The following is a 22,936-nucleotide window of genomic DNA, read 5'->3' as shown; positions in this document are numbered from 1 at the left end:
GTAAAGGGTCACTGGGAAAAATCCCTAGTACCAAAAATAATAATAAAGATAGTGACTTACGATAACATAGAGAATAAAAGTCTACAAAACTAGAATGATTACATTAGTTGGAGAGACATTTATATTAGCTTTATTAATAGCTGGTGTTAAGAGGAATGATAGAATTAGAAAAATCACTATCTGTATACAGCCCTTACTATAGTTACCTGATTAAGACAATTATATCAATAATGAGCATGAAAGCATTAGGTGTCAAGTTGTTAGAGAAAAAGACACTCAAACACTACGCAAAGGGGAAAATGTACCTTATATACGGGGAGATCTTTACGTAGGTCATCACCTTAACCAAGTGACTGCATTACTACTACTAAAATAAGACATGGTTTTTTTCCTGTTCTCCTTTTTTTTTGGGGGGGGGGGGGTACGGGGGGGGGGGAGCAGTACTGAGAATTGAAACCAGGACTTGGTGAATGTTAGGCAAGCACTCTGCCACTGATCTACATACCCGGACTCACATATATCATTTTGTGCCTCCTGCAGTAACAGCATGAAGTACACAAAATCACCTAAATATTCTGGTTATAACAAAAACATGTTTATTATTTATCCATTCAAGGCCTAACTAATTTCCAGTTCACAAGAAATGGAAGGGCTAGAGAGGAACAAGTTAAATGACACCAAGAATGATCAGACAAATTTAGAAGATTCTTTGAAAAGTGAAGGGATAGGAGGGGGGTATCCCAGACAAATTTAAATATGGACAGGTAGTAGATGATGTTACGCAACTCTTAATTTTCTTAGGTATATTAATGGTAATATAATTAAAAAGAAGACTGGCCTTACTCTGGGAGATGACTGAAATATTAAAAAGAATAAAGTGTCGTAACAGCTACCATTTATCTCCATACAGTACAGCAAAAAAATACCACACACACGTAAACTTCCCATATTAGTTCTCTCAAGTAACTAGAGAGAGCATATGAGAATATAAAGGAAAATGTTAACACCTGTTGAACCTAGTTAGAGGTTATACAGAATGATAGTTTTATTATTCTTTTAAAATACCCGAATACTTATCAAAAAATATGAGAGGAAGAGACAGCTTACTTGGTCATACAATAAAGAAAAAACATCACAACTAATGGAGTACAGATTTGCAAAATCAAAAGGTCACACAAAACACACAGTCTTTTGCTAATTTGTTTGGGGACATAAACAGAAACAGTTCACCAGGAACATGTAGAGGCATATTTAAAGAAAGCAAAAATAAAATGCTTTCCTTAAGATACGGCTAACAAGATTATACAGACCATTACTCTTTGAAAATTTACATTGAATAAGTAAAGATTTCTATATTCAGGTTTCCTAAAGCATGTTGTAAAAGAAAAAACACTTTCTTTAAAGTATACAAGACTACTAAAACAATTTTTTTTTTTTTTTTTTTTTTTTTTTTTTGCGGTACTGGGGGTTGAACTCAGGGCCTTGTGCTTGCAAGGCTATCTCCCCAGCCCTAAAACAAAATTTTTAAACATAAAATCACCATGAGCAGTTCTTTAAGGTACATGGGGGACAGGAAATGGGGAAGGAGGCCTGGTGTAAGTGGTTCCTGCATTATAAAAGGATGGAAGGAGAGCAGGGAGGAGGGGGCAATAGTTTCTTTTACAGAGCACTAGGTCTGTTATACAATACTGTTACAATATTAGACAATAATATTCATTTTCACCTTTCTAGTTGTAAAATAATCTAACATAATCTGAGTTAGGAAAAGACTAATATAAATCATAAAGGAAGTGACAAATTCATTAGGCCATCAAAGAAAATTAGAAGTAACTGAGATAAAGCTGGAGGTACAACTCAGTGGTAGAGTGCTTGACTATCACACACCAGACCCTGGATTCAATTTCCCAGCACAAAACAAACAACAAAACCCCAAAACAAAAAAATAACTGAGAATATGATTATGAGATTCATAAAACACAGGGAAGACTCTCATAAAATGATCCAGTTATGACAGTACCATTAAGGAAAACTAAGCCAAACAGAGTACTGGCATTTCTAATACCCATGTCATCTTAAGATATGTATTATATCCCAAGGCAATGGCAATTTTTCCCGAATTTCTCACCATAAACTATAATTTTGACATCTTACAAGCAAAGATGTACATAATAAATAAAATTCACTCACTTAGTCTTTTTAACTAACTTTGGAGGTAGGCATTAGGGGAGGTAAATTCATTTCTTCAAACTGATATTTTTAACAGTAACTGACAATTTTTTTTGCACTTACCTATCAGCATCTTTATCTTCAGGCAGCATAGGAGGCAAAGGTAATGGTGGTAATGTAGAAGTCACTAAAGACACATGTTGCTCCTTCTCCTTAGCTCCTATGCTTGGTGTAAGTGGTTTGGTTTTCTCTTTAAGAGATACTGGTTCCTCCTTTGTAGCAGCAGATTTACTCTCCTTCCCAACTACAACTGTTTTCTTGGTGGCTTTATCTACAATCAAGTTATTGTCTACCTTTGTTACCTGAAGAGGTGGCTTTGTTTTTGCCTTGTCATTTTTTAAAGTTCCACCACTTGAAGGAGAAGATGCATGCTCAATTTTAAGTTTCTTCACATCCTTCACATGGTTTGTTTGTGATGCACTGGCACCAGTTTCTGTGTTCCCCTTGGTAGGTGTAGAAGTGTTTGAGGCTTTTGCAGCTTTGGCAGCTGCCTCAGCAGCCTTAGCTGCCTCTGCAGCCTTAGCTGCTTCTGCAGCTCGTGCTGCCTCTGCAGCTCGTGCTTTTTTATTCTTGTTCAATTCAGCTGCCAGGCTGCTCTTCAGAGTTAATGTGCTGGGAGAAATGCTAGAATGACGACTTCTGGATCTAGACAATCTGTGCCTGCTACGAGATCTCGAATGCCTAGATGAATATGGGCTTCTGCTTCGGGATTTAGCAGACCGTCTGGTGGAAAATAATTAAGATTTAGTTAGTAAATGAAAAAGTCTAAAATTTACAAAGAGTGCTAACTTAAGTTTGTGAAATGAAACGAAGTCTATTTAATTTCAAAATCATAATGTGACTTTTCTGGAGGGCTTTTTAAAAAACAAAAAGTGATTTCAGTTAAAATATGATCAGGTGGGGCTGGGGATGTGACTAAGTGGTAGAGCACTTGCTAGCATGTGCAAGTCCCCAGGTTCAATCCTCAGCATCACTTCTAAATAAATAATATCACGTATATATACACACACGTATATATTTTCAATTATATATATATATGTGTGTATATATGTATACACACACACGCGCGCGCGCACACACACACACACACACACATATGAGATCCAGTAACTATAGTTTTCTTGAAAATAGATTGCTCTTTCTCTGGCCTATAAATGCTCAAAGGTGAAACTGGATGAAAGTATACCTCAATAAGAAAAAAATTCTGTAAAAATTAGGAGGAAAAAATTGACAAGGCATTACTGCTATCTCAGAAAATAGAAGCAGGAAATGTTTCTATATCTCAAAATACCCAAAAGTTTAGAAGTAAGCAGTATTCTGCCTCTGTCAAAAATGAAAGACAAAATCTACCATTAGGTAATAAATAAGTTTCTAAAGATTTATTTCAGATAGACAGTTACACATTGACTAAAATACACATAAGCATTATCACTTTACCCACATAAACACTTATACAAAATGGCTTATGTGAATAATTTCATACAGGAAATACAATAAAAAAAAATACAACCATTCTTGATCTGAAGCTCTACTAATAACCTTTTCATAAATGAATAGTAAACTTTATATGTATGTATAAGACTGAGTCTTCAAAGTGCTTGACAATTATTTATTTTACCATAATAAAATTAAAAGTGAACTAGGTAAGTATTATACTCCAATTTCTCAGAAAGGAAAAGCCCAGAGAGGTAAAGTAAACATAACTCTCACAAAAAGACATGCCACAAATAATAGTATAGTCTGAACTAGAAAATTAGGTATCAGGCTCCTGACTATAAGATTACAAAAAATTAAATCCTGGAAACTACTTAATAATGATGGTATAATACATTTTTCAAAATTTATTGGAAAGATCCAAAAATTACTCTATATTTTAAAATATGAGGGCTGGGGATATAACTGAGACCACATGGCTTAGCATCTGCAAGGCCCCAAGTTCAATCTCCAGCACTACAAAAAAAAAATATATATATATATATATGGGGCTGGGGATATAGCTCAGTTGGTAGAGTGCTTGCCTCGAAAGCACAAGGCCCTGGGTTCAACCCCCCACCACCAAAAAAATATATACATATATCTATATCTATATCTATGATGGCAACAAAAGTTCCTTCAAAATAAACTAGCATAGCACCAAGTGAAATGAAGCTTAGCTTTTCAAATCCACACATCAAAAAAAATTTTAAATATACTCACAAGGCAAAGAATTTGATAATGTATCTGCATGTTATTTAATGCCCACATTAGCCCAATAAAGTATGTACATTTAACAGATGAGAAACTTAGTCTAAAATATTGTCACCTGAAATCAAAGTCACAATCATTACTAGTTGTATTGATTATTTATTTATTATTATTTTATCTAGCAAATACTCTTCTTTATTCTGTACCCAAGTACACTAACCCCAACAGATTCATCTGGATTCCAGAGCTGTCCACTGGAAAAAGACCGGAAGGCAAAGAAAGCTTAGATTATTTCTTCCCAGCTCCCTCCCTTTTCTCCACAGCCCTAACCAGACTCCATCAGCACAAAATTTTTCTTGCCACTTCAAGGTTCCTTGTTACTAGCAAACACATCCCTTATAAATTCCCTTAATCCGCCCCACCCCTGCAGTTCCTTCTTTAAAGTCTCTTGAACCATCAAAATTGGATTCCATTTATTTCCAGAACCTTGACTGATCTAACTGTAGGTCTTAAACTCATATTTTTAAACAAAATTAGGCAGGTCTATCCAATTAACATATGGCCAAGAAGACAGCTCTTACTGAAATTCTGTAGAAATTATGGGGATAAGGTAACTGGAATTTTGTAGAAATTATGAAGGTGGGGAGGGTAAGCAAATGAAGAAAAGAAACTATAGGATTCCATAATTAAGAACAGGAAGAAAATACTTAGAAATTTCTGTGTGTAGCTGACACCAATATAGTACGGAGGGAGATGTTAAGAAACATTCTACGTTATAATATGAAAACAAAATGATGATTAAGGTTAGGATAAACTCAAATGTAATTCAATTTCTTTCTCACCCTTTCAAAAACAAGTATGTACTAAGGGCCAACTAGCGTTCGGCATTGAGGTAGCACTTCAAATGAACCCTGTACTTTACATGAAAACTTCATGTTACAATTGTTTTAGATTAAATGGGAATACTAGCTTAGAAAATATTCCAATACTTTCTTTGCATTAACTATTCTTATGCACCAGTTCAAAATCACCGAGAAGCTTACACTTATTCATGAAAAGGAGCAGAAATGTTTGGTTAAATGTGAAGTCATAAGTTGGTTGCACAATAACTTGGGTATCTTTAATATAGGAAACAAAAGTGTCATAAAACACTTGGTCATATTTTCAATTTCTTCTCCCTTCAAACTCTGTTGAGCTTAAAACAAGTCTGATAAAAGTCACGTTTCTGTTCCCTGATTAGATATTGGACAGCAGCAGGAGAAAGCAAGGAGACCATCATCTCATCAAAGGAACAGGACAGAAGGCTTAGAAAGCCACTTTTCTAAAATGAACTTTCCTACAATGGCAATACTCTATCAGTTTCATATAGACAACAAATTATATTTAATGGAGATATTTATGAGTAAATTCCGTCTAAGAAAAGAGATACAAAAATAGGTCAGATCCCAACAAATTAATTCTTCAGATTTATTGAAGTATTCTCTTATAAACAGGATCTGAATAAGAAAGCTCTGTTGACTGAGAAATTTTCTATTCTGTAAAAAAGGCTATTTTGAAAATATTTTAATAGTACTTGAATACAATACCAAATGGTTTTAGATTCACTCTCTACTCCTCCCCAACTCTATTCCTTTACAAAAATTCCCTCCTTATGTCCTAAAAACTTTCACTCTCTCAGACATTGCAAACTTGCTAATAAATTCTAATAATATATTTACTGCTTAAAACAAACATGGTTTGGGAACCTACAATTAAGTGTAAAAGCAACTCAAGTTTAGGTTGTCATTATCTAACTTAATACTTAAACCATACAAAGTTATAAGGGCAAGAGAGAAGTATATTTCTAAAACTTTATTAACAAAGTATACCATTATGTCCTACTAAAAGAATTGGAACAGAGGTAGTACACAGCAAGTCTAAACTTTTATAAATAAGAGATTCTTTTTAAAAGGTGATTCTAATATTCCTATTTTGTTGACTCTACAATGAACACATATTAGTTGTTTCTTGCTTGTTTTCAATGATTTTAAGAGGACCTCTTTAAAAAGTTAAGTCAGGTGTGGCACCACACACTGTCATCTCAGCTACTCTGGAGGCTAAAGCAAGAGGAGTTCAAGGCCAGCCTCAGCAACTTAGTGAGACTCTTCCAAAGTAAAAAACAATATGTAGTTCAGTGATAGAGTGCCCCTGGAATCAATCTCCAGTACCACACACACACACAAAAAAAAGAGAGAGACAAAAGAAAAGAAATTAAGAAACTTTACTATTTTTCTAAGAGTTTTTCCTAAATTCATAGAATTCAAAGTAGAACTTTGAACAGGATTAAGCTAGTTAATCTCCCTTAGAAAGAGAACAAGGTATAGTGTTCACTCAATTATATTAGTCTCTCCAAAAGTCCAGACCATCTAAAAACTGTGCCTGATTACCAAACACAAATTCTGGCAGCTTTATCCCCTCTCACCAGCTTTATCCCCTCCCACCACCATGGCTCCAGGCAGGTATCCTCTTCTCCACAGATCTCAGACTCCAAAAGTACTATATTTTCCTTACCCCTATGGAGCTCTTACTAGTGGAAAAAAAAAAAAAATTCCTTGTGAGTTACTTTGATCTACCCCCTTCTGTGGTTCTTTCATTAAGTCTCTTGGACCATGTAAGTAGGATTCATTTTTTCCTACAAACTTAACTAATCTAGCTATACACTAGGACTTAAACCCAGATTTTTAAGTGCCTATATCCAAATTTTGAGTTTCCCAAAAATGTTACTATAGCAATGTCCAAACCTTTATTATTATTTATAAAGTACTGTAGAACAGAATCATCCAATAGACCTTCCTACACATGTGATGTTCAATACAGTAGCCACTATCTGCAATTTTTTAAACCTAATATTTTTATCCTGCTTATTTCAAATTCTAAAAACTTTGCTGTTAGCAAGGCATGATGGTACATGCATGTAATCCTAGCAACTCAGGAGGCTGAGGCAGGAGGCTCAGAAGTTCGAGGCTGCCTTAGCAAGATCCTTGGCAACTTAGCAAGACCCTGTCTCAAAATAAAAAATAAAACAAAAAGGGTTGGGGATGTAGTTTAGGGATAGAGTCCCTGTGTTCAATCCCCAGTACCAAAATTAATTAATTAATTAAAATTAAAATTTAAAAACCTCATTAACCCCCTTAAAAAAAACAAGTAAATTCTTACCGAACTGAAAAACACTATTGCACTAAATATAAAGTGGTATTACTTTTTCAAAAACCCATCTCCTTGCAGGCAAATGGATGAAATTGGAGAATATCATGCTAAGTGAGATAAGCCAATCTCAAAAAGCCAAAGGACGAATGATATCGCTAATAAGTGGAGGTTGACACATAATGGGGGGGAGGGAAGGGTTAGAGTTAGGGTTAGGGAGGGGGGCAAGTATGGAGGAAGGAAGTACTGTATAGAGGGTAAAGAGGGGTGGGAGGGGTGGGGGAAGGGAAAAAAATAACAGAATGAATCAATCAACATTGCTCTATGTAAATTTATGATTACACAAATGGTATGCCTTTACGCCATGTACAAACAGAGAAACAACATGTATCCCATTTGTTTACAATAAAAAAAAAAATAAATAAATAAATAAATAAATAAATAAATAAAATAAATAAATAAAATGTCTCTTTGGTAAAAAACCAAAAAAAAAAAAAAAAAAAAAAAAACCCATCTCCCTTAAGCATCCCTTCACTACCTTCTTAGTCAAAACTCTTTATGTATAATGTCTCTGCTCCATTCATTTCTACAGACACAAATAACCAAACTAATCCACACTGTTCAGTGATTATTACATGTCCCAAATTCACTCACCTCTTGTAGCTAGCTAATCCAAACTTTCACAATTTTCTTTTAATTTACAACCCCTTTCCAAGACTATCAGGTGACTTCTTGCATGCAAACTTTATATTTCCACCCACCTCATTTCAGAGAGGTGTTCCTCTACCTCCTAAAACTAACTCCTATATTGCTATGGATCCCTACTCTGTAGAACAGTACTGTCCATAGAACAGTAGCAGAGCTTGTCAGAAATACTGTATCTCAGACCTCCGCTCAGATCTACTAAAATAAGAATCTGAGTTTTAACAATATCCCCATTAAAGTTTGAAAGACAGTATTCGAGGCTCGTCTATGGCCATTAACTGGCTTACTTACTCCATTACTTCTAATTCTTTAATTTTTTTTAATGATGTTGATCAATATTTTTTTATTAAAAATCATAAATTTACATAGGGCAATGTTGTTTGATTCATTCTGTTATTTTTTCCCTTTCCCCCCCATCCCTCCCACCCCTCTTTTCCCTCTATACAGTCCTTCCTTCCATTACTTCTAATTCTTAACTGTTCATTTCTATTTTCCCTCAAGAAATAAATAATTCGAGTCTCTAAGATCTTTAAAAACAGACAAGGGGTAGGGGAGCAAGTGATGCTATTTTTCTCTCTCCTTCCAGTTATCTAAAAATTCTCATTTCCTAAAAACTACTAAAAAAAAAAAACACGATCTGGGTTATATCCTCAGTGAAATCTTCCTTACTTACACTCATTCTCTCACAACCATTTATTTTATAATTATATATTATAGCTTAAATTCTCACCTAAATGTTGCTGAATACCCTATCATTCTCCTCACTCACAACTACCTTCAGCACAATTCCTCACTCCCAACTACCACACAAGTAACTTCAGCACAATACAGCTAAAACTATTAAATACTCTCTTTAAATCCACCCTCTTTCTCCTTAAATATACTCTATTCTTAGGCAATGGCACAGAGAAAAAGAGCAGAAACATGGTAATCATTCTACTTTCCACGTGGTCCCTTTCTTCCCTTCTACACCCACTTGGTCTCCAAGTTCTACCAACTCTACATCTTAAACATCTCTTCAATTTTCCAAGACTGTATCCCAATAACTACTTTTCTACATTCATTCTACATTATCATTCTCTTGGTCCAGTGCAACAGTCTCTCTACCAAATTCCCATCTCAAATCTATACCTTTTCTAATTGAACTCCATCCTGCCACTAAATAATCTTCCAATTACCATTCTAACAGAACTTTGCAAAAAAAAAAAAAAAAAAAAAAATTTTTTTTTATGAGAACTCTTTTTAGCCAAGGCATACACATAAAACCCTGTCTAGCCAAGCTAAAACACATAAAATGCCAGGCCTAGAATGTCTCACACTTCTCTCTTCACCTCATTTATCTGCTAAATAAGGGATATTTTGTATCTCAGTACAGTGTCTACCATCTCTATGAAGTCTTCCCTTAATATGTCAGGCAGTTAGAAAAATGTTCCTTGTCCCATGATCCCATGACACTTGGCTCATATCTAATTAGAATAAACAATTAGATAAGCTATCTTCCCCAGTTAAACAGAGATCATTTTTATCTTCCTACAGTTGGCCTAGCACAAACTTCAAAATTGCAGATGCTCAATATTTGCAACAATAAATACACTGTTAATGGAATTCCCATTGAATGGAATTCACCTTCTTAGCCTACTAACAAGGTACTGCATGGTCTGTCTGGTCCTAACCCCACTTTCTCTATCAAGTACTGGATTAAGTCAAAAGATCCACAGATTTGCCCCCTGAGAATATCTGCTTCCCTCTATCTTCTATTGACGTCTTACCCATCTTTTAAGGCCTAGCACAAGTCCTTCCTTCTTCAAAGAGCTTTACCACTACCTCCAAGCAAGAAGCAAGCTCTCTTTTCTTTGAACCTAAAGCACTTGTTCCTTTTTTTTTTGACTGGGTGAGAGGGGATTGAACCCAACTAGGGATTGAGCTACATCTCTAGTCCTTTTTATTTTTTGTTCTGAGACAGAATCTCTGTAAATTGCCTAGGCTGGTCTTGAACTTGCTGTTTTGCAGTTTCAGTCCCCTGAGCAGCTGAGATTATAGGCATGCACTTGGCTTTTTCTGCACTCTTATTAAGGCCAGATACACCCTTAACTTTGTATTTTAGATATTTATCACATTGTCTATAGTAACTTCTTAGAGGAACAGAATCTGAGTCTCATTTACTTTTGTATCACTCCACAGCCAATGGCAATTTTTCTTGAATAAATATACCACATTGAACCTCACAGTCTATGAAACATATTTATGAGAATATTTACTTTGCCTTGCTCTTCACAGCAAACAAAATATAGGAAAAGATTTTGGTTGAAATAAGATAAAGAGATTAAGAAATTTATTTAGAGGTCAAGAGCTATGGAGAGAAAGAGCCTAAGTCTTCCAATTCAAAGCCTGCAACTGTTTATTGCTATCACATCGTTCTCTTTCTCTTCCATTTATTTCATAAATATATTTCACAGATCAAGTTAAATTCTGATCTCTTCTATAACCTCCTCATTTGCTGAAATTACATTGGCAACTATCACAGATCATCTTCTGTTTTATGTCTTTATCTTTTAACATAAACTGGATTGTGCCACACCTTTGCCAAAAATCCTCCAAGGAGTTCTTACTGCATCTAGAATAAAACTCAAACTGTGTACTATGACTCACAAGACTTAAATTGCCTCCTATCTTTATTATACCCTCTTTTACTCACTAGGCTCCAGGCACAGTGGCCCTCTTTTTGATTCTTTGAAAAATCAAGATTCTTTCTGAGTTGGTGCCTTAGAACAAACTGTTTTCTTTTGCTGGAATCCTAACCCCCCGGCCCATCCCTATACCACGGACTGAATCCAAGGGCACTTAGCCACTGAGTCACATCCCTAGCCCCTTTTATTTTGAGACGGTGTCTCACTAAGTTGCTTAGGGCCTCGTTAAGTTGCTGAACCAGGATCCTCCTGCCTCAGCCTCCTGAGTCACTGGGATTACATGCATATGCCAGGGCTCCCAGCTACTGGAATGTTTATATTATCATATGGCAAGCTCTTTTTAGTCATTCCAACATTAATAAGTACACTATTCATTACCAAACACTGTCCATAGGTTTCTTCATGGCACAGAATATAAGGACACCAATATGGCAAATCATTACACACAGATTAGAAAATAGGAACTTTCCTCTATTCCTAGCCGGTACATATAGCTATATATGCTTAAATAGGGGGGTTGACGAAGGCACTGAAAAAAAAAAAATCTTTCTTGACATCAAACCCTAGATTTTTTAGAATACAGCCTCCCCCACCTCCTGAATTGAGGTACTGAGGATCTAACACACAGGTATTCTACTACTGCACTATATTCCCAGTCCTTTTTATTACTTTTGAGACAGGGTCTCATTGAGTTGCTAAGGATGGCCTCAAACCTGCAAATCTCCTGCCTCGGCCTCCTTAATAGCTGAGATTACAAGCATTTGCTATTGCACCAGGCTCATGGTCATTATTTTTTATTAAAAAAAAAAAATTAAGTCCACAGCTAAATATTTTGTGTAGAAAGTCTAAATGCTTTCCCTCCACAATCAGGAATAAGACAAAGACTCCTGCCACTTCTACACTGTACTTGAGGTTCTAATCATTGCAACAAGCAAGAAAAATAAATTAAAAGAATCCAGACTGGAAAAAAAAAAAGTATTTTTATATGACATAATCCTGTATATAGAAAAATCCTAAGCAATTCATTAAAAAAAAATAAGAACTAATAAGTGAATTATTAGCAAAGTAGCAGAATACATGGTCAACACAGGGAGGGTGCACAATCGTAAGTCTACACGCTAATAAGGAACAACCAAAATGAAATTTGTAAAACAATCCCCATTATCATAGTCTTAAAAAAAAAAAAAAAAAAGGTTGGGTATGGTCAGGCGTGGCGACTCACCCCTGCAATGCCAGCTGAGGAAGGATGATCTGATCAAAAGTTCAAAACCAGCCTCAGCAACTCAGTAAGGCCCTATCTCAAAATAGAAAAATAAAAAGGGTTGGGGATGTGATTCTGTGGTTAAGCTCCCCTGGGTTAAAACCGTGGTACCAAAAAAAAAAAAAAAAAAAAAAAGTTGGGTGTGGTGGTGAATGCCTATACTCCAGCTACTGAAAAAGCTGAGACAGAGGACCTCAAGTTTTAGGCCAGCCTCTGTAACTTAGTGAGACCTCTCTCAAAATAAAAAATAAAACGGACTGGGGGTATAGCTCACTGCTAAAGGGCCACCAATATGGGGTAGGGGTTGACAGATAACAACAGCCTTAAAAAGAAAAAAATCCCTATGGATTTAATAAAAGAAGTACAAGGCTTATACCCTGAAAACAACAAAACACACTGAAAGACAGTAAGAAAAATCTAAATAAGAGAAAGACATTCCATGTTCACATATTGGATGACTTAACACTGGTAAAATGACAATACTTCCCAAATTGATCTACAGATTCAGTGTACTCTTGTATCTAAAAACCAGTAGTTTTTTTGTTTGTTTTTGGTGTTTTGCACAAACTGGCAAGTTGGTACTAAAACTGTGGAAATGCAAACCCAAATAGTTAAAACAATCTTTCCTAAAAACTAAACTGGAAAACTCACATCCCGATTTCAAAAATTACTGCAAAGTTACAGTAAATAAGACTGTGGGGTTCTAGTATAAGGATGGACCTAACAAATCAATAGATTAGATCTGAGAATTCAGAAATAAACCCTCAGGCTTATGGTCAGTCGATTTTTAACAAGGGTGCCAGGATAGTTCACAAGCAGTGGTAGGACAATTAGATATCTACATGAAAAAGAATGAAAGTAGATATCTTTCTCTTACAAAAACTCAAAATGAATTAAAGGGCTAAAACTTTAGAAGAAAATATAGGAATAAATCTTTGTAACTATGGATTCAACAACTTTCTTAGATATGACACCAAAAAAATAAGCAATAAAAGAATAATAAATTAGACTTCAAATTTAATAACTTTTGTGTTTTAATGGACACCATCAACACAATGATAGAATGAGAAAATGTATATCCAGTATGTGTAAAAAATCCAAGACTCAGCAATAAGAACACAATCAAACATTTCTCAAAAAAAGATAAAAAAAAAAAAAAGTGGCCAAAACACACAAGAAGATGCTCAACTTCATTAATCATTAAACAAATGCAAATCTAAACCATAATGAGATACCATTTCGAACACCACTTTTGTAGTAGATGTGGAGAAAGGGGAGCACTTATTTATTGCTTGTGTGAATATAAAAATGATGCAGCCACTTTTGAAAAACAGTGTAGCAGTTCTTCAAAATGTTAAGTTACCATGTGACCCAGCAACCCTATGAAAATATCCCAGAGAAATAAAAACATACACTTATGCAAATATTATACACAAATGCTCATAGGAACATAAATTATAACAGCCAAAAAGCTAATAAACTGACAATAAAATGTGATATTATCCATACAGGGAAATCTTATTGAGCCATAAAAAGGTATAACTTATTGTTACATATTGAATACAGATGAGCCTTGAAGACATGCTTAAGTTAAAGAATCCAGCCACAGAAGACCATGCACTGTATGATTCCATTTAAATGAAATGGGCAAAACAGGTTAATTCATAAAGACATAAAATAGACTGCTGTTGGCCAGATATTAGAAGAGGTGGGAATAGGAAGTCTACAACTGGAGTTTCTTTTTGGAGTGATTAAAATATTCTAATATTAATGGTGACGAATGCAAAACTGAAAATACTAAAGACCAATGAACTGTACAATTTATAAGAGTAACTGGCAGCTGAGCAAATAGATGCACAGCTATGGTCCTAACTACTTGAAAGGCTGACAGGAGGATCACTAGAGCCCAAAAGTTCAAGACTAGCCTGGGCAACACTGTTAAGACCTGTCTCAAAACTAATATCTAGTAATAATAACTAATAATAATAAAATAAAAATTAATAAGAGTAAATTGTACAGTATATGAATCACATCTCAAGAGACATTATTTTTAAACTAGAAAAAAATTTTTAAACAAATATTTTATGTTGATTCTAAGTATACTTCCTTATGCCACATTAAAAGAAAAAGGAAAAAGAAAAGACATGGCTGACTTTCTGCAGATTAGCTCAAACAAACAAGTTCTGGTCCACTGAGCATAAACTGTTTCATGTTTCAATGAACCATGCCTTGAGATGTATTTTTGAAAGTGAGAAAAAGGAAAGTTGGCTAGAAGAGTAAATAGCAGGGGTTGGGCGCCATGGCACACAACTATAATCCCAGTGGCTCAGGAGGCTGAGGCAGGAAGCTTGCAACTTCAAAGCTAGCCTTGGCAACTTAGCAATGCACTAAAGCAACTCAATGAGAACCTGTCTCTAAAAAAAATACAAAAAAGGGCTGGTAATGTGGCTCAGTGGTTAAGTGCCCCTGAGTTCAATACCCAGTACCAAAAAAAAAAAAAAAAAGGAAAATGAAAAAGAAAAGAGGAAGAGGAGCAGGGACAAGTCACATACCTGGTCTCTCTCTAGTCACTGAGTTTATTCGTGATCTAGCACTAAATCTTAATAGTAACAGGTTTTAAAAAAAAAAACTTTGGTTCTAGACATTTTCTTATCCTAATGAAGTTAATATCACTTGCTGATTTTACCTACTAAAACCTATAATATTAGGAGCTTAAGAGACACTAACATTATAAAAGAAGTCCATGGTATTTACAATCCAGTGGGCTGAAGGAAAAACAAAACTAGAAATTCTCATCGAACTATGCAAAGCCAGAGTCAGAACAAGTTGTAGTGAAAGGAAAATTGATTTAGGATTCCATATTCAGGAAAAGCATCTTTCAAAATACATACTGTCAGATATACAAAACAGCAGTCTTGCACTGTAAGAAGCCCATTCCTCTGGTCAGAGGAAAAGGACACTATATGTAAGATTGAATCTACACAAAGAAATGAAAAGCATTTGAAAAGGTAAATAAGTAAATACAAGTGAATTCATATTTTAAAATTTCATACTTATATAACATGAATGTCAAAAATATCCAGAAATAAAACATGACAATAATTGTATAAGAGACAGGCCGAGCGGTGCACAACTGTAATCTCAGCAAATGGGGAGGACTGAGGCCCTCCCAACTTAGCAAGACTCTATCTCAAAATAAAAATTAAAAGGGTTAAAGACGTGGCTCAGTGGTTAGGCATCCTTGGGTTCAATCCCTGGTACCAAAAGAAAAAAGAAAAGAATTGTACAAGGAAGGAAGAAAATGGAAGTGTGCTACTGTGATATCACATTATACATGAATGTAGACAAATAAATGAAAGGTGAACATTGTAAATAAAACCAAGGAGAAAATTGTGAGTATGGGTTAAGCAAAGTTTTTGTGCTTCTTTTTTTAACACAGGAAGTATAAATCATAAAAGAGAAAATGACTGTTGGCCTTCATAAAAATTTTAAACTTTTGTTCTTCAAAAATACTGTTATGGGGCTGGGAATATAGCTCAGTTGGTAGAGTGTTTGCCTCCCATGCCCAAGGCACTGGGTTCAACCCCCAGCACCAAAAAAAAAAAAAAAAAAAAAAAAAAAGTTCTGTTATAGAAATTGAACCAACTATGAGATAACATTTGCAAAATATCTGTGATGGGCATAGGGACACATACCTAATACTAGCTACTCAAGAAGCTGAGGTATGAGGATTGAAAATTTGAAACCAGTTTGGGTAACTTAATGACACCCTGTCTCAAAATAAAAATAAAAAGAACTAGGTATGTAGCTTAATGGTAGAGCACCCCAGGGTTCAATCCCTAGTTCTTAAAAAAAAAAAAAAAAAAAAAAAAAAGCATCTGTATCCAAAATACATACAGAATTCTTAAAATAACCCAGTTAAACAAAAAATTTAAGACAAGAAAAGATATGAAGGGAAAGTAAATACATGTAAAGATGCTCAACATTATTATTAGAAAACTACATACAAAAACACAATGGGATACATCTATACATCCACTAGAACGGCTAAAATTAAAGACTGACAAAAAAATGAACTCTTGGTAAGGATGTGAAGCATCTAAAAAGCTCATACACAGCTGACTAGAATATAAAATGGACAGCCATTCTGGAAAAGTTTGCAGTTTAGAAAGTCAAATAATCAAAATACAACACAGTAATCCCACTCCTAACTTCCTCAAGAGAAACAAAAACAAAAAACCTATACTCAAATGTTCAGTAACTTTAGCCTGGATTAATGACTTAAATGTTAAATCCTAAAACTGTAAAAGTAGTAGGAAAAAAAAAAAGAGAGGAAAAGCTCCTCAACACTGATGTGAGCAATAATTTTTTTACTACAATCCCAAAAGCACAGGCATTGATGGCAAAAATAAACAAATGGGACTACATCAAACTAAAAAGCTTCTGCACATCAAAGGAAGAAATTAACAGAATGAAGAAACAATCTACTACTTGAGAGAAAATATTTGTATACCATACCTGAGAGAAGTCAACAACCAAAACATGTAAGAAATTCAAACAAGTCAATTAGGAGAAAAGAAAAATTCCAATTTAAAAATGGACAGAGGGCCTAATAAGCATTTCCCAACAGAAGGCACACAAATAGCCAGCAGGTAGGTATATGGAAAAAATACTCATCATTACTAATCATCATGGAAATGCAAACTGAAAAACCACAAAGAAATAGCACTTCACATCTATCAAAATAGTGGTGAGGGTGTGGAGAAAAGGGAGCCCTTTCTGCACTATTGGTGCAAATATAAATTAATATAGCAATTATGGAAAACAGTATGGAGGTTCCTCAAAACACTAAAATAAAATTACCACATAATCAGCAATTCCACTTCTGGGTATAAATCCAAAGGAACTAAGTCTATCAGAGGATTATCTGTACTCCCATGTCCACTGCAATATTACAATAACCAAAGTATGTCACTTAGGTGGTCATTCTCAGATGAATGAATAAAGAAAATGTGGTACATATACACTATGGATATAGTAATTCAGTCTTTAAAAAATGGAAATCCTATCATTTACAATAAGGATGAACCTGGGGACATTCTGCAAGCCAGGCACAAAAAGACACTATTACATGATTTCACTGTTACACAGTTGAGTTTGACTTTATAGACCTACAGAAGCTGAAACTAGACTATTATTTAAAGAGGCTGGTACTTGTACAATTACACAAATGGTGTGACTCTACATTGTATACAACCAGAGAAATGAAAAGTTATACCCCATTTGTGTACAATGAATCAAAGTAAAATAAAATAAAAGAGGCTGGGAGAGGAGAATGAATAGGGATAGGGAACATGCTAATCACAAGTTTCAGCTAAACCAGAGAAATAAGATTTTAGGGACCTATTATTGCACAGAATAGTGACTCCTATAATAATGCATTCTGTATTTCAAAATTGTTAAGAGTAGATACAAAATGTTTTCACCACAAAAAATTAAATGTGGTGATGGATTTTTTAATTATCCTGATGTAATAATTCCATAATAGAAACATTTATCAAAACTTAACATTGTACCCCATAAATACATGCAATTCATATTTGCATTTAAAATAAAAAATAAAATTTGGCTAAGCAAGGTGGTACATGCCTGTAATCCTAGCAATTCAGGAGGCCAAGGCAGGAGATCTCAAGTTCAAGGCCAGCCTCAGCAAATTAGTGAGGCGCTAAGCAACTTAGTGAGACCCTGTCTCAAAATAAAAAATAAAAAGAACTGGGGAATGTAGCTTCAGTGGTTAAAACAATCCTGGGTTCAATCCCCAGCACCAATAAATAAATAAATAAATAAATCTAATTTTATTCTGTCAATATTTTTTTAGAAAAAGAACAGAATGAAGAAGTGGGTATTTTAAGGACCAGTCTAAATGCAAGAAAATAGGAGGCATCTGTAGAAAGCTCCAAAAGCAAACAATAAGTTCCTGTAATATGGAGTTTCCAAAATAAGTAAAAGTGGACTAAAGCAGGGTGCAGAAGTACACACCCGAAATTCCAATGGCTGAGGAAGCTGAGACAGGAGAATCACAAGTTCAAAGCCAGCCTCAGCAACTCAGCAAGGCCCTAAGCAACTTAGAATGACCCAGTCTCAAAATAAAAGTACAGGGGGCTGGGGAGATAGCTCACTTGGTACAGTGCCCTGGGTTCGATCCCCAGCACCACCAAAAAAAAAAAAAAAAAAAGGCAAAAAAAAAAAAAAGGCAAAAAAAAAAAAACAAAAAACAAAAAAACAACAAATAAAAGTACAAAAAAAGGCTGGGGATGTGGCCCAGTGGTTAAGTGCCCCTGGGTTCAATCCTCAGTATCAAAAACACAAAAAAACAAAAACAAAAAGTATACTGAAGACCACTGTAAAAGGAATTACAGAACAAGCAATTCATTAAAACTCTGCAGGGAGAAAGGTAAGTATTACTGAAGTTCTGCTGGGCATGGTGGTGCATGCCTATAATCCCAGTGGCTCAGGATGCTGAGGCAGGAAGATCAAGATTTCAAAGCCAATCTCAGCAAAAGGTGCTAAGCAATTCAGTTAGATCCTGTCTCTAAATAAAATACAAAATAGGGCTGGAGATGTGGCTCAGTGGTTGAGTGGCCCTGAGTTCAATCCCCAGTACCCACCCCCCCCAAAAAGATAAGTATTACTAAAGTTTTGACACCATCTGCCTGGGAGAAACTTCTGTCACTTAACACTTAACATGGGTGCTCACACACAAATCAAAAACTTAAAATAAAACATTATGAAATACATAAGTTAAAAGACAACTTATGCAATATACTTACTAATCCAACAAAATAGCACCTTTAATAAACGAAGACCTCTTATAAATAAGGAGTTATAATCAAGAAATCAGAGTATCCAACAGATGAAAATAGATTCAATCTTTTTAGATATCAGAGAAATACAAATAAAAACAATAATGGAGTATTTGACAAGTTCAAGTGTTGGTGAAAATGAAGAACTGACATTTATATCCTAATGAACAATGTAAATTGATAAAAGCTCAGGGGAATCTGACAGTCTTATCAAAATTACTAATAGGCATACCATCTTTGACTCGGTAATTTTACTCCTAAGAAATCCAATCTAGAGGATAACGGGAAAAATGCACAAAATAATCTGCTACTAATCCATACCACATAGTTAAAATAATAAATATACTAAAGTTCATCATAGTGGATTTGGCAAAATTATGCTACACTCTTACAACACAATACTAGGAGCCAATGAAAAGAATCAACTATGTAGTACTTTGGACAAAACAGCACTGTAGCATATTCTTATTTATGTAAGATCATGTCCCAATGTGTATGTGCAAAAAGAAATCTAGATGAATGTTTCAAGATGTCAAGTGCAATCATCTCAGGTGGCTGGATTTACAGGCCCTTTTTATTTCTTACACTTTTCTATGCTAACTGAAAATTTCTACCACTAGCCTCTACTGTCAGTGTAAACAGGTGAAAAATAAGAGCAATATCTAAAAAAGGAAAGACTCCAAAAAGAGATAAAATAATTAATCTTAGATAAATCGTGTTTAGAGTGCCAAAAGATCCCAGAAAGAGTGCTCTATGCAATGGAAAATGCAGAAACAGTAGAGAGGCAGGTAACCCATTTACCACTTTCATTTCCTCTCACTACCCTTTTCACTTCCATTTTATGTAAATTCTAGTTTTTGATCTACATTTTATTCTGTTAATACAGATCCAAATATGTGTAAGAGCAATAAATTATCCCATAATTTAAACATGTAGAAATTTAAGAACAAAATCACTTGAAACAAGTATGTGATTAAAACTTGATACCTTTGCTTCTAACACCTAATGCCAAAGCCTATAAATCTCTTACATATGAAAACACAGCCAACCAAGACCAAAATAACTACCACCACCACCACAAAAAAATAAATAAAAGTGATATCCACAGAAAAAGTACAGAAACAAGGGAAAAATTAGAAATGATCTTAAGCATGAATAGTAAGAAACATTCATTTTCAGTTGATTTTTTCAGAACCAGCTATACTTTTTCAGAGTTGGAAAACAAAAAAATTTTTGATGTTCAGAAAATTTCCACCTTAAAGATTAATTCAAACTCACCAAGAAAAACAGGCCATTTAAATCCTGACTGGTACAACAGAATGCAAATATAAACAGTGGATCTGAACATATATTCATACTGAAGTTACTACTAGCTCCCTCTACTCATTCAGTAAAGCAGAAGAGGGATGTTCTTAAATTCCCTACTTATAATTAAACAATTACTTCTCCAATCCTAGAGTATAAATGAACCAAATAAGCAAGCAAATTTGAAGATACAACTGGTATTTGTGTTGATTATTTTGTGCTACTCTATGGAACAAAATTGTGTTTAAACTACTTAAACTACGAATAATAAATGTGCTTTGAAATTTGTCTTCTAGAAGCTTATATCTTGCAGGAAAAACAGTTGAAGCTGCCCAACTATTTAGAATATTAACTAGAATTTGTTAAAGTGCTATAACATAAGATTAAAGCAAAATGCTATGGGAACACAGGAAAATGACTACATTTTCAAGATGAATGAGGCTTCAAATGGGATCTGAAATGTGTTTTGAATGCAAACTGGGGCAGAGAAGATAAGAGTTTAGAGTTATCTCTTGCCATTTCAAACTAAAAGAACAGTAAATATGAAAATACAGAGAAATAAAAGTGCCTAATAGGAGTTCTGATGGGGGGGGGGGGTCAGATCTTGAAATTTATTAACTGATAATGCATTATGAAGTTCAGATTTAATTCTACAAAATGGAAGGGACATTACTAAGCATGTTTTAAGGAAACTCTCCTAATAAAGAACAAGCTAGGAGGAAGAGAATGATAGTGGTAATAGGAGTTTCACTGACTAAAAATGTGGCCTGAACTAAGGTACTAGAAATGGAAAGGCAGGAATAAATATCAGTGTTTAGAGAAAGCAAATATAACGAGAACCAACTAGATGTAAGTCAGGTCTAGGGGCTGGGTTGTAGCTCAGTGGTAGAGCGCCTGCCTAATCATGCTGTAAGGCACTGGGTTTGATCCTCAGCACCACATAAAAACAAATAAATAAAATAATAAAAAGGTATCGTGCCCATCTACAACTAAAAAAAATATTTTAAAACAATCAGGTCTAAAGACTCATGAGAGAAAGAACAAAACACAAGGCCATCTTCTGAGAATGAAAGGAGTAACAGCTTTAAAGGTTTTAAACAGTTCATTCCCATTTCCATCTCCTTCTAGGAGTTTATGTACTTGTTCTAGAATCCTGTATTTATGATACTTTTTCTATCAAGTACATATCAAGTCAGTAAATTTTATGAGAAATAGGAGCTCTTTTAAAATTCATAAATCTTTATTTTACTTAATTTTGAATAATAGTTTTCAGTATAAAACACTCATAACAGAAGTACTTCTATAGAATAGGCTAAAAAGCACCAATAGCTCCACTTATTTTATCTAGGATGTACCTACATTCTTCAGATTCTCAATGTCTTGATACCATTCCATAATAAAGATTTCTGCTGCTTCTTGGTGGTATGGAACTTCCAAAGATAAATTATATATAACAATTAATCATAGTGACTTTAGATCAACACATCTCATAGCAAAATGATCTTCAATAACTAATTAATTATAGTATCTTCAAGAAATATTTTAGGCAATCTTTGTAAAAACAAAGTAGGAAAAAATATCCAAAAGTTTCAAAACTCCTGAATGTTCATTAAAACTACAGCTCTGGGTAGAGAGGTTGGCCAGCAAGCAAGAGGTTCCAATTAGTACCTCAAAAAACAAACAAAAACTACGAATTAATAAAGACAAATAAGCTGAATCTTTAGAGAAAAAAAGCATTTTTTAAAAAATTCTCAACATATTGAAAAAATGGTCAAAGGACAGAAATTAACACATAAACACCCAATGGGTTGAATGTTAGCAAAATAGGTCATTGGGTAAGGTGGCCAGCTCCCTGAATGCCAGCTGAAGTTCAATACAACATAATATGAAGAGCATGTACTTTTTAATAGGCTCATAATTTGAATATAATCTGACCTTAGAACAAATCACTTAACATTTTAGAGATTCGATTTCCCACTCCCTGGATGAGAATGTTTCCAACTATCTATCATAAGGATTTGGGGGTAAATGTAATGTTAGGTATTTATTAATCCTTGGCAAAGAGTAAAACACTACAATCAGTACCATTTTCTCCTTTCCTAAACAGCCCTTCTTTTCAATACACTTCACATTTATTATGGGGTCAAACAGAAAGATTAAGTGACTATGCACCTCAATAATCAAGCATTTAAAAAAAAAAGTTAAAACAGGTTACAGAAGGGGGAAATAAAGCTAAGGAGGGAATGATGAAAAGAAATGCATGTGCTGAGGACCAAAAATTCAAAAGGTGGCAAAGAACAGGTTGTGAAGTAGAATGGAGAGGAATAATATTCTAGAATGTAACATCAAAAAATAATCTTCTAGGAGCTGGGGATATAGCTCGGTTAATAGAGTGCTGCCTTGCAAGCACAAGGCCCTGGGTTCAATCCCCAGCATGGGGAGGGGGGGCCCACCGAAATCTCTTACCACAGTTTCAATACTAATTTAAATGGGTATGCATTTTCTTAAAAATATCTGCACTG

The 22,936-nt window shown here is 34.7% G+C and overlaps 1 protein-coding gene across 1 annotated transcript in view; it reads right to left on the bottom strand.

Moving 5' to 3' along the window:
* Positions 1-22,936, bottom strand: part of CDK13 (cyclin dependent kinase 13) — a 99,958-nt gene that overhangs the window by 72,670 nt on the left and 4,352 nt on the right. Inside the window, 1 exon segment of the mRNA XM_079151748.1 lies at positions 2,290-2,949. Coding sequence (XP_079007874.1) covers positions 2,290-2,949 — 660 coding nt within the window.

This window comes from Sciurus vulgaris, assembly GCF_902686455.1.
Source record: "Sciurus vulgaris genome assembly, chromosome: 8".
NCBI classification, from domain to species: domain Eukaryota; kingdom Metazoa; phylum Chordata; class Mammalia; order Rodentia; family Sciuridae; genus Sciurus; species Sciurus vulgaris.
The sequence above is the reverse complement of the archived record's forward strand: the minus strand, read 5'-3'. Positions and strand labels throughout refer to the sequence as shown.